General features: G+C 33.7%; 2 protein-coding genes and 1 non-coding gene across 3 annotated transcripts; all 3 read left to right on the top strand.

The window, feature by feature from the left end:
• Positions 1-8129: 8129 nt before the first annotated feature.
• Positions 8130-8201, top strand: Trnac-gca. Its single transcript has one exon. It is a non-coding gene; the product is annotated as a tRNA-Cys (tRNA).
• A 458-nt stretch (positions 8202-8659) lies between these two features.
• LOC107194902 (protein YIF1B-A-like) lies at positions 8660-10215 on the top strand. The gene is made up of 4 exons (XM_015584615.1): positions 8660-8778; positions 9098-9186; positions 9255-9587; positions 9651-10215. Exons 1-4 carry the CDS (start codon positions 8748-8750, stop codon positions 10173-10175), a joined length of 978 nt encoding a protein of 325 aa, XP_015440101.1. The 5' UTR covers positions 8660-8747; the 3' UTR covers positions 10176-10215.
• A 1591-nt stretch (positions 10216-11806) lies between these two features.
• LOC107194873 (protein YIF1B-A-like) lies at positions 11807-13566 on the top strand. Its single transcript, XM_015584581.1, has 4 exons — positions 11807-11945; positions 12484-12572; positions 12641-12973; positions 13031-13566. Exons 1-4 carry the CDS (start codon positions 11918-11920, stop codon positions 13553-13555), a joined length of 975 nt encoding a protein of 324 aa, XP_015440067.1. The 5' UTR covers positions 11807-11917; the 3' UTR covers positions 13556-13566.
• The last annotated feature ends 1646 nt before the right edge of the window (positions 13567-15212 follow it).

Genomic DNA, 15212 nt, shown 5'->3' with positions numbered 1-15212 from the left:
CGTCGTGTATTAAACAATTAATAGACTGCGGAAATTTATGCGAATGCACAATTTCAGAAATTAATATGTAAAAACAAAGTGGAGGAGAATTTTTAATTCTGTACCTACTGCAGGTTTTATTAGGTAAATAATAACACATACAGTGATTTCTCGATGAATGCGACACGAGCAACGGCGTTATTTCCACCAATAGGGGATTACCCGCTGGAATGAATCAAAACAGAGTAAACAGAAGCTAAGCAGAGGCTCGGCTTCGGGTAAAAAACAAATTTACAAGGGGCTGAAAACCTTTCCGCCTAGCCATGATTGCTCCGAAGAGGACCCGAGTACGTCGCACTTATCGAGACATTACTGTAAATGGTATTAAACTTTATTGAAATGTTTCTTAAGCGAAACATTTTCCATGTTAATAGGTGTTATAAACTCATGAACAGTGAGCACTAGATACAGAGTCATGAGCGTAGCCAAGGGGGAGCAGGGGGGGGGGCTTCATTTGCCTTCCTCCCCTGAACGGAAAAAAGTCGTTTTTGTCCCACCTTACAAGAAAAAAATTAGATTTGAATATTCTCACATTAACGATAAAATGACGATAAAAATTCATAGCTTTATGAAAATGAATATGAAATTCACCCTGAATTTAAAACTAATTCTTAATGAATTTAAATTCCTTTCCAATATTTAGTTGTTTTGGAAATAATATGTTATTCTCGTCAATGTGAGAAGCTTAATAAATATCGCAGTGTGAATTACAAAATTTATATTTAATTACAATTTTTAAAATAGTGTTATGTATATTAATTGACAGAAGTTGAATACGTTTGTCCACATTCTAATAATTTTCAAATCGACAGTTGTCTATGAATTCATTAAAAGAAAAAGATAGATGAGAAGAATTATATAGTACAACTGCTACACTTTATCAATACACTGCGAATTTTTTGTATTTATGATATACCTGATTATTTTAAATTCCGTGTAGTAAGAAGTTTAAGATAGTTCAAAGAAGTTTTTGTTTTATTTGAAACTCGTTACAACCCCTATTAAGATAAACAAATTTCTATTTGATTCCAGTTTCTATAATGTAATCTATAAAAATCTATATTTGAGTAAACATCCGAGTCTATTCATTAACTAAAATAATACTTGTTAATGCATTTGAAATATAAATATAATATACATATACAAGGTGTTTCATAAAATCCTGGCACAACTTGAAACAAACTGGAATTTTAATAGGTGTAGAAATTAATTCGCGACTTTCTTTTAAAATATAATCTAGTCTTGAAAATATTCCCCATCATTTTCTATACATTTATGTCATTCCTCGGGCAGTTGGCGAATCCCTATACGAAAAAGTTATGGTGGCTTTCAGTCAATAACAAATTGTGAGAGCCACAAATTAATTTGTACACCTAATAGAATATTAGAAGGTCCATAAATTGGAAGCACCAGTAAGATAAATTTTTATGTTCAAAATTCGTTGGTGTAGAACTCAACCATAAGTGCTCATATGAAGTGCAATAACTTATAGGGTGGATGAAACACTAAATGAACACGTACCGGTGAATGAAAGTTATATGTATATAAAAACGAATAAATTAAGTTATTCAAATAAGCAAATGATTAAATATTGTTTCTTTTTCAATTCCTCGTTTCATATTCAAATCATTTACGCGCTATTAATTAGAAATGTTCATGCAGTAGTGAAATCTGTATTCTTTCTTTTCAATTCAATTGATTACATTTCTCCAATTTTTCAAATTAACATTGTTATAAAAAGGTACAGATATTAAAAAATTTAATGTTTATTAATATCATTATCATTTAAAATTCGACTTTAATAGTTACAAAATCTCTTAAATATTGATTCATTGGTGCGTTTGAAATATAATTAATTATTTAAAATTATTCAAAATATAAACTGTTCCCCGATTAAAGTTATTAAAAGTCCCCAGTCGAGTGTCTGATCTACCACAGTTTTTATCTACTGTGTAATTCCCCCGTATATCCGTGACTACTGTCTGACCGAAGCTGTTTCAACTACTGTTGCCGCGCCAGGAGTAAACACAGCCGCTGCGTGACTGCGAATGAACAGAGCGAGCAGCCATACCAATAACAATCACCGATACAGAAACAGATAGGTGTTACACATTGTCCGCAGTAATGCGGCAACGGTAATTCGATAATGACGCGCCGTGACAATAAGACGTGCAATATAAAAGCGAACAGATTTTTCGTTACTCCGCGAACGACAGAGAAGGTGGGGTATCGATCGTCGTAAGCTACTTTTCTAATAAACCTCATTCTATAGGCCGATATAAAGAATGGTTCGGTTAATAATTGACGGACAGACACCGAGGGACCTCGTTCCCTCAAGACGGCCTGACACGATCGCAGATCCTATCAGGAACTTATCACTAAACCCGACCCGAATTTAAAGCTCGGTTACTGTCCACGTGGTGGACTGACCAGGTCACTCGCTGCCATAGAAACCTAACGCCACAACACCTATCCCCCGTGGCGAACTATTATATGCTTCTGATTTCACGGCAAGGTCGCCACATGTCGAATTTTTCAGAATTCTGCTTTCTTTCTTCTTGTATCATTATTATCTAAAGAGGTCGAGATAATTAAAGATACGATACGATCGAATGATACTAGAACAAACTTTTTCTTCGAAAATGTAGAACGACATTCGTGTAGTATGCATCTTGGGCGAAGTATGTCACCAAGTATTAGTATCGAGTCGTTAAACGTAAGATACATACTGACCGTGCAATTGGACAATGAAGACCTAAAGTTACGACTTAATACAGTAGACGATAAGACCCGAGAGAAAAAGTAAGCGTGCTGGAACGCGCAGCAGCTCATTCGTTTCAGCCACTTTAATTGCCTTCTACTTATCATGGGAAAACTGGTTTCCACGCGAAACTACCGGTATCGGGAAAGATTAGAAATTAACATTTTGTCGTGTCTTTGGTTATTATTCAAGGACGTAAATATAGTTTGCTTCCTGATTGTATGAACAAAAAATTCAGTTGTAATTATAGAATTGCTGAGTATGTTCTGTCTATTAACTTTTTCTTGAATACCGAGTATTAGTATTTACAGTATGTATGTATACTGTGGAAAAGAAATTACGTGTATTGATTAGAATAATTTGATTGAAAGAAATAATAGAGTCCATTCTTATTCACTACGGTAATATTTTTGTTAAAAATCTGATTTGTATCTAAGCATCATTTGAAATTCATAATCTTAATAACTCTTGATCTGCTTCGTAAGAATACACAAATGCAATTTTATAATTTTTTCTTTTTTGTAAGTAATTTTAAAAAATTTTTATTTACACAGAGTTTTTATATTATTCCCATTAGGAATTTTTCATGTAAATAGCAAGTATATGAAACAACAGGTGAGAAAAATTACAGTACTTATAAAAAATTAATAATGTGAAAAATATTAATTGTTAATCTTAACTTTTTTAAATAACTAATTGCAGTTTCTTTTTATACCAAAGGAAAGCGACTAACAAAATAAATTCAAATAAACAGATAACAAATAATATTCAAACTCAGTCTGCATCGGAAATTAAAGAAATATTTTGAGCATTTTATGACATAAACATAACTCATCATTATATACACATTTATCTAATACAAATACTAATGAATCCAGTGACATAATGCAAACATTAAAAAATAGTACCTACATATCTAAAGTTGTGATAAAGTTTTATCAACAACCTTTTTCACATGTTGTACAAAGAAAACTACAGTTTCTGGTTTACAAAAGTTGAGGTAACAAAACTTACATTAAATATGAATGTTTAATTATGTCACCATATTGCTTACACGAAATAAATGATATTTTTTTCTTTTTCACTATTTACGTACACACTTCTCATTTACAAGAAAACTACTAGACCGTAACAACGAGAATATTCTATACAACTAAAAATTAAAAGGATTGATTGACAAAATAGGAAATTCAATTCTGTCATTGCGATCATAGAATTCATGAAACCTCACTGCAGTGCAATGATTGCGAAATGGAGAACGGTGAAGTAGCAAGTGCATCCAAAAGTTGGACGTTCGTCCGCCTAGTATGTGCTCGGAAAATAGAGCGATATGAATCGATTAATTTTCAAGGAAAAAAAAGTTTGATAAGAAATTAACATTGGACAGCTGGGCACTTTACTGGCGTGGTAGCACTAAACGATATTGCTTCCATCGGCTATCAACGAGTATCCTTGAAGCTGTCGGTGAAATACCACTCTGATTCAAGTGGATTAGAGAAAGTGTGAAATCTGATGGTATTATCGACGTAGTCGTGTTTAGATTACAATTGATAACTCGATATTTCCTTTAAGAGAGACTACCATTTTGGGAAAATAACTCTGTTTCGGTGAACAGTGCCAAAAATTCCTTTTCACGAAGTAAAACGATTGGTTCCCGTGAACCGTGTCGGTTGAAACTATGACAGACTAGTTTTGTCAGGCAATGTCAGACAAGTGAAATGAAAGAATTCCTTTCCCGCCGGCATGTGTGTCGTCGAAGTAATTTTCTCCACAATTCGAACGGCGTTACTGCCGTTCTTAAACAGCAGTGTCTACGTTCTTAGGCTGTTTCCCGTCACGTGTCACGCTATCGTGAAACCAGACTTCAAGTCAGTTTATAATGTGTGTAACAGTACGTGAGAATCGATAGCGGTTTTGAAGTTACGATCTATGCACCTTTTGAATTCTGCATCGCGCCAACCGGGATTCCTGTACGATTCTTCTCGTGGAAATAGTACATTACACGGGGATTGTGTTAGTTGGAGGCCTAATTGGCCGTGATAAAAAGCGCCAAAATCATCGCACGCGTGTTACCAGACATTCTTAACGGCTGCAACGTGTCGAGCGTAGGAGCTCGTGACGGAATAATTATCGTCACGATTATGCTCTTTTTATGCGACTGCGAGCTGAGTAATTACAACGTATCGATTTTAAAATAATGTGGAAATATATCAAACAAGAAATAGGAGTAAGTGAATGAATCGAATTTTTCAACTTTTAGTAGCCTTGCAACGATAAAAGTAATCTTATCTTAGTGAAACATGCAACTTTTTAATAATTTATTGTAGAACTTTAAACCACTACGAGGATAATACTTAATTTTTTAATATTTAAAGATACATTTAGTGCAGTTATAATCTGCATGCAGAGTGTTACATGAAGGCATCTAAATGTCATTTAGTTAGTTGGCGTTATTGATGGCACTGAAAACAATTTTTAAAAACATTAATAAGAAAATCTACCTAATTACCTTGAAAAATAGTTTAAGCAACTTCTACAAAGACTGACAACTAGACCCAGAATGCCTGTGCAAATTAATATTTCCAGGGAGAAAATTTCAAAAATGGCTATCGAAGAGCAATAAGTTTTCTTTATTAAGAGTTTTATTGACTTAAGGGAGCTTGAAAATCTCATGAAACTTTATTATAATATTTATTTCATTTGTCACAAATGTATTTAAATATACATTGTCCATATTATGTCCAATTTTACAAATATATGGTTTTAATTTTTTAATTACCCTGCATCCATAAAAATAATTTAAAACACAGACGTTCGAAACTTTTCACGATCTAACGAACCCGAGGCAAGGAACGCAATATCCCCGAGTCGATAAGAGGTCGTAGAGCCTGAAAGAAAATGCATTCGAAATTCCAAGAATGTTACACGGCTCGAGTGCTGAATCAGAGTGGCCGACCCTAACAAAGTGGCGCACGTTTAATGATATATATACACACGTACAACGAACCCACGTGCACGTGTTGCCCTAACGCGCCGATGACTGAAAATCGTTATTTCGTTGATTCACCGTGCCGCACGTCGATCGTTATTGCTCCGTTAATAATTCCCGTAGGCCTTCACTCTTCGTGATGGCGCGTCGTTAATATTTAATGATAACATCTCCAGTTTCATGTAAGATTACGTGCGGCCAACATGGTGAGAACGCTCGATTCACCCGTGTCTATTGGTGACCAAATCGATGATCCATCCACGATTACCGATCAGTGCCGAAGCAACGGCGCGACATGGCAATGGCGAGCCAGGTACGTAAATCTACGTTAACCGACATGATGCATCGACGAGAAAAATACGAATCTACTTTCTCGTGACAAACGTACGTGAAATTACAAAATAGAAATTATATGCAAATAGATGCAAATTTATTTAACCGTTTACTACGCTTCTTTCAGAAGAAATCTAGTACCTCTGATGAATATCTACGACTGATCGATGAGAGCTGTGTTTGTACTGTGCGTTTTGAAAAATTTCTTAAATAAAAGTAATAAGAAATCGATTGTACGAGGTTTCACAGTTTCTTTTAAATGAAACAAAATGAAAAATTGAATGGTACATCAGTTGCATGATGTAGGTAATAAAGTGAAATTAAGGTAATGTTAATGCGATTATAGAATATCGCATTCGAACGTGTTTAAGGAAAGATGCCTTGTGTTTGATAAAAAAAACTCGTAGAAAGTAATATTTAATCAGATACAAAGTTCCTATGAAACATCGTGTTTATACTATGTGCTTTATGTGCGTGTAGTGCACACTTAAACGTATGTCTCCGCTTCAATTGGTGCAATTTAATATTTAACGGATTGATGAATTCGTTATGATCACTTGATCCATTCAGATGTGTTCTTAGTACAATATATTCATAGAGATAAATGCAATGCGAATGACCTTTCTATTAACATTAGAACGTTGCACTTATAATGGTTTAAGTATTAAGGGTGAAAAACAAGATATGCTTGTAACAATTTATTATTTTGCGTGTAAATAAACCAAACTATTGTTTTATTTAATTTAAAATATTTAAGGACTGACACACTCTTTTAAAAAAACTGCATGTTTCTGAATTATTTTCTACGAATGACGTATCTCAATATACTATACAAATACTGTATTACTACTGGAAATCTATTACTTAATTTCGTAATAAATCTCTTTTAGAAACATTCGATTGAACCACGATCAATTCCGATTTTTAGTTTTACATTTTCTACGTTTCAAGACACTTTAGAATTATTATTATTCTTTATTCTTTATTTGTTTCAATGACGAATACCATTAATTTATCTAGGCTATATTATACAATATTTTCTGGGACTGTAAATGTTTACTACGTTTCGTGAAAGTCATTGGAAGTTTGTTATAGTACACAATCAAGTAACAAGAAAGCAAAAAAATGTTTAAAAGTTCATCAAGATGCATTTACTTATCATAAATATATTGTGTGCTGTTCAAAATAAGAACAAGAAACTATTATCTTTTAATGTAAGCGTTATACACGTGCTTTTGCGATTATAAATATGAATTATCTGATCTAGCATGTATTAAATGTTTGCTAAGGATAGTATATTGTGAAGCTTACTTTTGGAAAAATTGTACCGCTAATTTTTGACTTTTTTCCATCGCGATGTGTAAGTCTTCAAAATGTGTTTGCGACAGTGAACGACGGTTCCACGACGACTGCTCGATTTGGTGATTGTGAAGCGCACCACACGAAGGTGGGACGCGCACTGGCAACCCTCTAATACCGCGACCAGTTAATGTAAGGGTTGCTTAGATACCACCGTCTCAGTAACGTATCAATAGAAAGAGAAATGAAACATTTTTGCATCAGAGATCAAATATCGTGCAACTTCTTTCGACTTTTGTGATCACCCAGTGTGTAAAATTAATTTCTTTCTCACTTTCAAAACATAAATAGTCACAGTTTCGTGAAAATAACATTTAAATTATTTTAAGTTGTGAATAAAGTACCTAAATACTGACATAAAAATAATAAAAATATACGAATATATATTTCAGATATTCTTATTTAATTTCTTTTATATTAAGAATTTTCATACATACAGCGTATCTTGACTATGTTATTGTTAAATATTTAAGGTAAATATTATTATTAAATATTTAAGGTTAACATTATTATTTTAAAGGAAAATAAAAGCGATATTCATAAATGGCTATATTTATAAAATTCATGTCATAAATAAATGTGTAGGTGAATAAGATACATTTATTTAGCTGCTGTGGAAATACTTATTTTCGAAAATATATTACAATGGGGGGTATAGCTCAGTGGTAGAGCATTCGACTGCAGATCGAGAGGTCCCCGGTTCAAACCCGGGTGCCCCCTAAAGTTTCTTTTTTTCTTAAAAGTCAACAAATTTTTTTACAATGGAAAAAATAATTTAATTTTTGTTATATTATGCAATTAAATATTTTATATTGTTATTGTATATCACGTCAGAATTACTAATAGAAAAAATGTTTATCGATAAGGGGAATCGAACTATGGACCGACGGCGTCCTATTCCGATACGCTAGCGCCACGCAACAACGGTACTTGGTACTGATAGGAATTCCAATTGTCACCAATTGTATTTATGGTAAACAACAATCTACAATCATAAATATCTCAACAACTATTGAGTATCTGCCCCTATAATGATATATTTTCATAAACAGGTCATTCAAATCTGCCAATATACAAAAGTTTAGTTAAATCCGTGATGCCCTGACCTTGCACTCTCTTTGTGAATAACGGAATATGGCGAAGTGTAACACGAATTGTTTTCGATTTTCGTTGCGCAAGTAGTCGGGTCTATCCTGTGAGCTATTAAATTTCTCTTCAAATTGGGTGTTTTTATCAAATAATTCAATAAATACAATCGACAAAACCATGAATCATAATCACTCAAGTGCACGTCGAGGTAAGTTTTTTGGAATTGGAGTTCATGATGTCATGTTGTAATGTTTTTATGATATCGATGTAATCAATAATCAATTTTTATCGATTAACATTAAGGAGAAATGAAAACTTAATTTAAAATACATTATAATGTATAGAACATCTAAGTAATAACGTAGTGCATTCTGATATATGAAACGCCAAGGAGGTTATGATCTTTAAGCTTCCTTCATTTAACAAGTGTCATTAATTTATATGTCAAGATGGACTTGCATGTGCAACCTTAATTAGATTTAGTTTTACCATTCTGTAAAGTAATTTATGACAAATATTTTTAATAGGGAAACCTAAAAGGTTACTCGACCCATCTGCTGGTTTATCTGCTCCAATGCCTGCTGTACCCCAAAATCCATATGTGTATAATCAACAGGTAAAATAGTAAAATAAACAGAGTGGAGGCAAAATAGAGTTGTTCTTAATTTTTATTTTTATTTTCAGGTTCCTATAAACAATGGTATGGTATCTGAATTTGGTTTTAATGTGCCAGAACAACCACCACCACCATATGGATTTAATACAGTGCCAATGCAAAACTATCCATCTATTGAAAACCGTGGTCAAGAATATTCGTCACCACAATTTACAACACAATTGTTAGCAGAACCAGTAGTTACAAACATGGCTGTACAATATGGCAATGCTTTGGTGGGATATGGGTCTCAACAATTTGAAAAATATGTGCCTGTCACAGCTTTAAAGTATTACTTTGCTGTTGATACAAACTATATTCTTACAAAACTAACTTTGTTGCTGTTCCCATTCACTCATAAAGTAAGTGTTACAGATGCAATGATTTGTTAATAAATTGTTATAAATGATTGATATTTTCAACAGGACTGGTCTGTTAGGTACGAGCAAGATGTTCCATTGCAACCACGTTTTGAAAAAAATGCGTTGGACTTGTATATTCCAACTATGGCGTTTGTGACATATGTAGTTATAGGTGCTTTAATCTTAGGAATTCAGGAACGTTTCAGTCCACTAGGCACTTTAGCCAGTTCAGCCCTGGCATGGAATGTTATAGAAGTTCTGGTGAACACTGTAACTCTTTATATTATGCACATTGAAACGAGTCTCTCAACATTAGATTTATTAGCTTATTGTGGCTATAAGTATGTTGGAATAAACACAGCTCTTTCGATTTCGTTACTATTTCGGAAATTTGGTTACTACATGACTTTGCTGTACTGCAGTGGATCTTTAGCATTCTTTCTTATGCGGTCATTAAAGCTAAGAGTCATTCCACAGAACGACAGTTCATACACAGCATCTGGTAACAAAAGGAGACTCTATTTTATATTGTTTGTAGCAGGCATCCAACCTGTGTTAATGTGGTGCTTATCGTATCACTTGATTTAATTGCTAACTATACAAAGTAATCGGAAATATGGTTTAAGATACAAAATATGTATACTTATTTGATTATTCATCTCATCTATACATTTTTGTAATAAAAAATTTTTGAAAAACATTAACGCCAGATAAAAAAATCCTACTATTCTTAGTAGTATGCAGTTATTTATATATTCGGTGTAAATATGTAGTAAAACACGCATTGTTACTGTATTTACAGAAATGGTATGTACAATTATTAATAATTATGGTCCTTTGCTGAACTGTTTGGGTGATGTTCCTTAAGGATGTTTTGTTTAATGAAATTGATGATTTTTATTAGATTTGTACAGATAAAACTTTATATTCTGTACTTTAAATTTTGTAATATAATGTACAACAAACCAAGCTTGATTCGTAACTATAATATTAAAAAAGATATTTTTTACAATATGTTTATATTAATTACCAAACAAGATTATTAACTAACCTAATTATTTTGTATCATGTAATGTTCATGAGGTTCTTATACATTTATAACAAGTAACAATGTTATGAAGCAAATGAATATGTTATAATAAGCATTTAAGAGGGATTCCATTAGATACAATATTACGAGAAAAATAAACTTATTATTTCATCTATGTAGAAAACTCTAGTTTCTATTATTGAAGACAATATCATTCTGGGAACTTTATTTACTATGTAATTAATATTATGGATCTGTAAACAAAATTACGCCAGCGAAATTGAAGAATGAAAATTATAAAACAAAATATTTTTTAACACATAGTATCCCCTTCGAGGCCACGAGCCTGACGGTAAATTGTCTGGCCTACACAAAGACCCAAGAGTCTAGTGGTGGCTTTACCCGGGGTTTTGTTTCTCCCGGCGTTTCCACCCTTTTTAACTTTATTAGGCCCAGGCCGCTTGGAGGGTTCGAGTGTACTTTGCTCTCGGAGTCGGAGAGTCATCAGGATCGTCCGTTTCCCTACCTATGTTTTAGAGCTAAGTGGAGTAAGACGTTGGGGCAACCCCCTTCTCACGGGAATAGGATGGACCAGCAAGTACCTCTGCGCTGCGCAAAAGCAGGCAGGTTGGGGCGATCCTGTCACGCTTGGATACGTGGCTGGATCGTGGGCATGGCAAGCTGACCTACCGCCTTGCGCACATGCTCACCGGGCACGGATGCTTCGGTGAGTATTTGCATAAGATTGGGGCGGCGGTGACGCCGGAATGCCGTTTGTGCGGCGAGGAGGTAGACTCCGCGCAGCACGTGCTGGAGGAGTGCTCGTCGTTCGTCGGTGAACGGCGGGCCCTCCAGCACGTCATCGGGTGGGACCTCTCGTCGCGGGCCTCTTTCTCCCTCATACGGGTCAGACGGAAATTTAATGCTGCGCGTCCTGTTAAAAGGCTGGCAACCCTCCTCGTATCCTCGCTGAGTAGTTTTAGGAATCCTTTTCAGTGTACACTGGTTCGTTTTCTAGGGTCAACTTGCTGACTCTGCAGTCAATGGCCACGTCCCAGGTTCTTTTTCTGTGCTCTAAGCACCATTTCCTTCAGCATTTTCTGAAGCTGGCTTCTGCCAATGGTAGATGATGTTAGGATTTGATCTCCTCGTTTTCTGGTGGACTGTCCGAGCCTTTGTTACTTTCGATCCCTGTGTGTTCTGGTGTTCAACCCACAGTGACTTTATTATTCATACTTGCCAGTTGATTCAGCTGTTCTTTACATTATTGCGCGACCTAACAAATACTATCGAGAAAACCATGAATGATCACGCAAGTACACGTCGAGGTAAGTTTTTTGAAATTGGTGTTTAGGATGTCATGTTATAATGTTATTATGACATCGATGTAGTCTATAATTAATTTTTATCGATTAACATTCAGAAGAAATGTAAACTTTAGTTTGAAATATACTATAATTTATAGAACATCTTATAACGTAGTTCATAGTGCTATATGAAATGCTAAGGAGGTTATGATCTTTAAGCTTCCTTCATTTAGCAAGCGCCATTAATTTATATGTCAAGACGGACTTGTATTTAAAACCTTAACCCTTAACCTACAACTACGGGCATAGCCCGTAGTAGATGATTGGACCAAACGTAAATATTACGGGCATAGCCCGTAGTAGATGATCGGGCCAAAAGTGAATATTACGGGCATAGCCCGTAATACGATAATCGGGCCAAATATAAATATTAGCGGCGGTGCCCTCCTAAAGTTATAAATATTTGTGGAGTATGTGATAAGTAAATCGTAGGTTAAGGGGTTAATTAGATTTAGTTTTACCATTTTGTAAAGTAATTTATGACAAATATTTTTAATAGGGAAACCTAAAAGGTTACTCGACCCATCTACTAGTTTATCTGCTCCAACACCTGCTGTACCCCAAAATCCATATGTGTATAATCAACAGGTAAAATAGTAAAATAAACAGTGTGAAAGCAACATAGAGTTGTTCTTAATTATTTTTTTTATTTTCAGGTTTCTATAAACAATGGTATGGTATCTGAATTTGGTTTTAATGTGCCAGAACAACCACCGCCACCATATGGATTTAATACAGTGCCAATGCAAAACTATCCATCTAATGAAAACCATGGTCAAGAATATTCGTCACCACAATTTACAACACAGTTGTTAGTAAAACCAGTAGTTACAAACATGGCTGTACAATATGGCAATGCTTTGGTGGGATATGGGTCTCAACAATTTGAAAAATATGTGCCTGTCACAGCTTTAAAGTATTACTTTGCTGTTGATACAAATTATATTCTTACAAAACTAACTTTGTTGCTGTTCCCATTCACTCATAAAGTAAGTGTTACAGGTGCAATGATAATAAATTGTTATAATGATTGATATTTTCAACAGGACTGGTCTGTCAGGTATAAGCAAGATGTTCCATTGCAACCACGTTTTGAGAACAATGCATTGGATTTGTATATTCCAACTATGGCATTTGTGACATATGTAGTTATAGGTGCTTTAATATTAGGAATTCAGGAACGTTTCAGTCCACTAGGCACTTTAGCCAGTTCAGCCCTGGCATGGAATGTTATAGAAGTTCTGGTGAACACTGTAACTCTTTATATTATGCACATTGAAACGAGTCTCTCAACATTAGATTTATTAGCTTATTGTGGCTATAAGTATGTTGGAATAAACACAGCTCTTTCGATTTCGTTACTATTTCGGAAGTTTGGTTACTACATGGCTTTGCTGTACTGCAGTGGATCTTTAGCATTCTTTCTTATGCGATCGTTAAAGCTAAGAGTCATTCCACAGAACGACAGTTCATACACAGCATCTGGTAACAAAAGGAGACTCTATTTTATATTGTTTGTAGCAGGCATCCAACCTGTGTTAATGTGGTGCTTATCGTATCACTTGATTTAATTGCTAACTATACAAAGCAATCGGAAATATGGTTTAAGATACAAAATATGTATACTTATTTGATTATTCATCTCATTTATACATTTTTGTAATAAAAAATTCTTGAAAAACATTAACACCAGATAAAAAAATCCTAATATTCTTAGTAGTATGCAATTACTTTTTATATCCGGTGTAAATATGTAGTAAAACACGCATTGTAACTGTATTTACAGAAATGGTATGTACAATTATTAATAATTTTGGTCCTTTGCTGAACTGTTTAGGTGATGTTCCTTAAGGATGTTTTGTTTAATGAAATTGATGATTTTTATTAGATTTGTACAGATAAAACTTTATATTCTGTACTTTAAATTTTGTAATATAATATACAACAAACCAAGCTTGATTTGTAACTATAATATTAAAGAAGATATTTTTTACAATATGTTTATATTAATTACCAAACAAGATTATTAACTAACCTAATTATTTTGTATCATGTAATGTTCATGAGGTTCTTATACATTTATAACAAGTAGCAACGTTATGAAGGAAATGGATATGTCATAATAAGTATTTAAGAGGGATAGATACAAAATTACGAGAAAAATAAACTTATTATTTCATCTATGTAGAAAACTCTAGTTTATGTTATTGAAGACAATATCATTCTGGCAAATTTTATTTACTATGTAATTAATATTATGGATCTGTAAACAAAATTACGCGAGCGAAATTGAAGAACGAAAATTATAAAACAAAATATTTTTTAACACGTAGTATTTTCTCATTGCATTGGAATATATTGCGCGACTCACTAAAGACACATTTGTTTATTACATTCGGTGCTTTTCGCGCTATCACTGCTACTATCAGCACCGACTAGGTATAGGATAGACCTATCATCTTATGAGACTTCGTGTCTCATGTTCTGAAATACCGATAATGTAAAACGTCAGGGATTTTCTGCTGCCCTCTACGTTATGAGAACGGTGAATTTGTGAACTACGTTAAATCTAAGAAGGGACCATGGTCGTGAACGGATTCTCTTCCGTCCGTTCGCTATAAAGTAGACGTATTAGAAAGGAGTTTTGGGTGCGTATCCCGACGGACTTATATTAGTTTTTCTTCGCGTACAAAAAAGTTATTGCGTTTAATATTGTTTTTATGGATATGTACATGTATTATTATGTACATTTGAGTAAATCATTTTATTATTCCATTGTTATTACAACAGTTTAACAGTGACAACGAACGCATGCATATTTTCAAAGATCGGACTAATAGTATATTTTTATTCTATATTATTACATATAAGTGAGTAGTACGTATCAAAAACGTAATCGAAACACAGATTTTTATTACACCACAAACATCGCATAAAAGATATTTCATTATATTGACATTTGTAATAATTATGGATGTTGCAAGGAAATCAGTATTATTGACATTATGGAACATATAACGAAATATCACTGTAACACTTAAAAAAGTTTTAAAGTTCCATTTATATCATTCTCCTGTGAAAATGTTCATACTTTCAGCAACATTCATATTCCAATCAAAGAATTTATAGAATAAGGAAAAGGAATCTAAAGTAATTTTCAGTAGTTTCATATATCATTATCTCGAATAATTTTCTAAAACATTCAAAGTACTAGACATTTTTACACTT

This window comes from Dufourea novaeangliae, unplaced genomic scaffold, assembly GCF_001272555.1.
Source record: "Dufourea novaeangliae isolate 0120121106 unplaced genomic scaffold, ASM127255v1 scaffold8, whole genome shotgun sequence".
NCBI lineage: Eukaryota > Metazoa > Arthropoda > Insecta > Hymenoptera > Halictidae > Dufourea > Dufourea novaeangliae.
The sequence above is the reverse complement of the archived record's forward strand: the minus strand, read 5'-3'. Positions and strand labels throughout refer to the sequence as shown.

Coding starts and splice junctions, on each gene's coding strand:
- LOC107194873 (XM_015584581.1), top strand. CDS start 11,918: ATGAATGATCACGCAAGTACACGTCGAG. Junction 12,573..12,640: donor CATATGTGTATAATCAACAG/GTAAAATAGTAA, acceptor TTTTATTTTCAG/GTTTCTATAAACAATGGTAT. Junction 12,974..13,030: donor TGTTCCCATTCACTCATAAA/GTAAGTGTTACA, acceptor TATTTTCAACAG/GACTGGTCTGTCAGGTATAA.
- LOC107194902 (XM_015584615.1), top strand. CDS start 8,748: ATGAATCATAATCACTCAAGTGCACGTCGAG. Junction 8,779..9,097: donor TCACTCAAGTGCACGTCGAG/GTAAGTTTTTTG, acceptor TATTTTTAATAG/GGAAACCTAAAAGGTTACTC. Junction 9,187..9,254: donor CATATGTGTATAATCAACAG/GTAAAATAGTAA, acceptor TTTTATTTTCAG/GTTCCTATAAACAATGGTAT.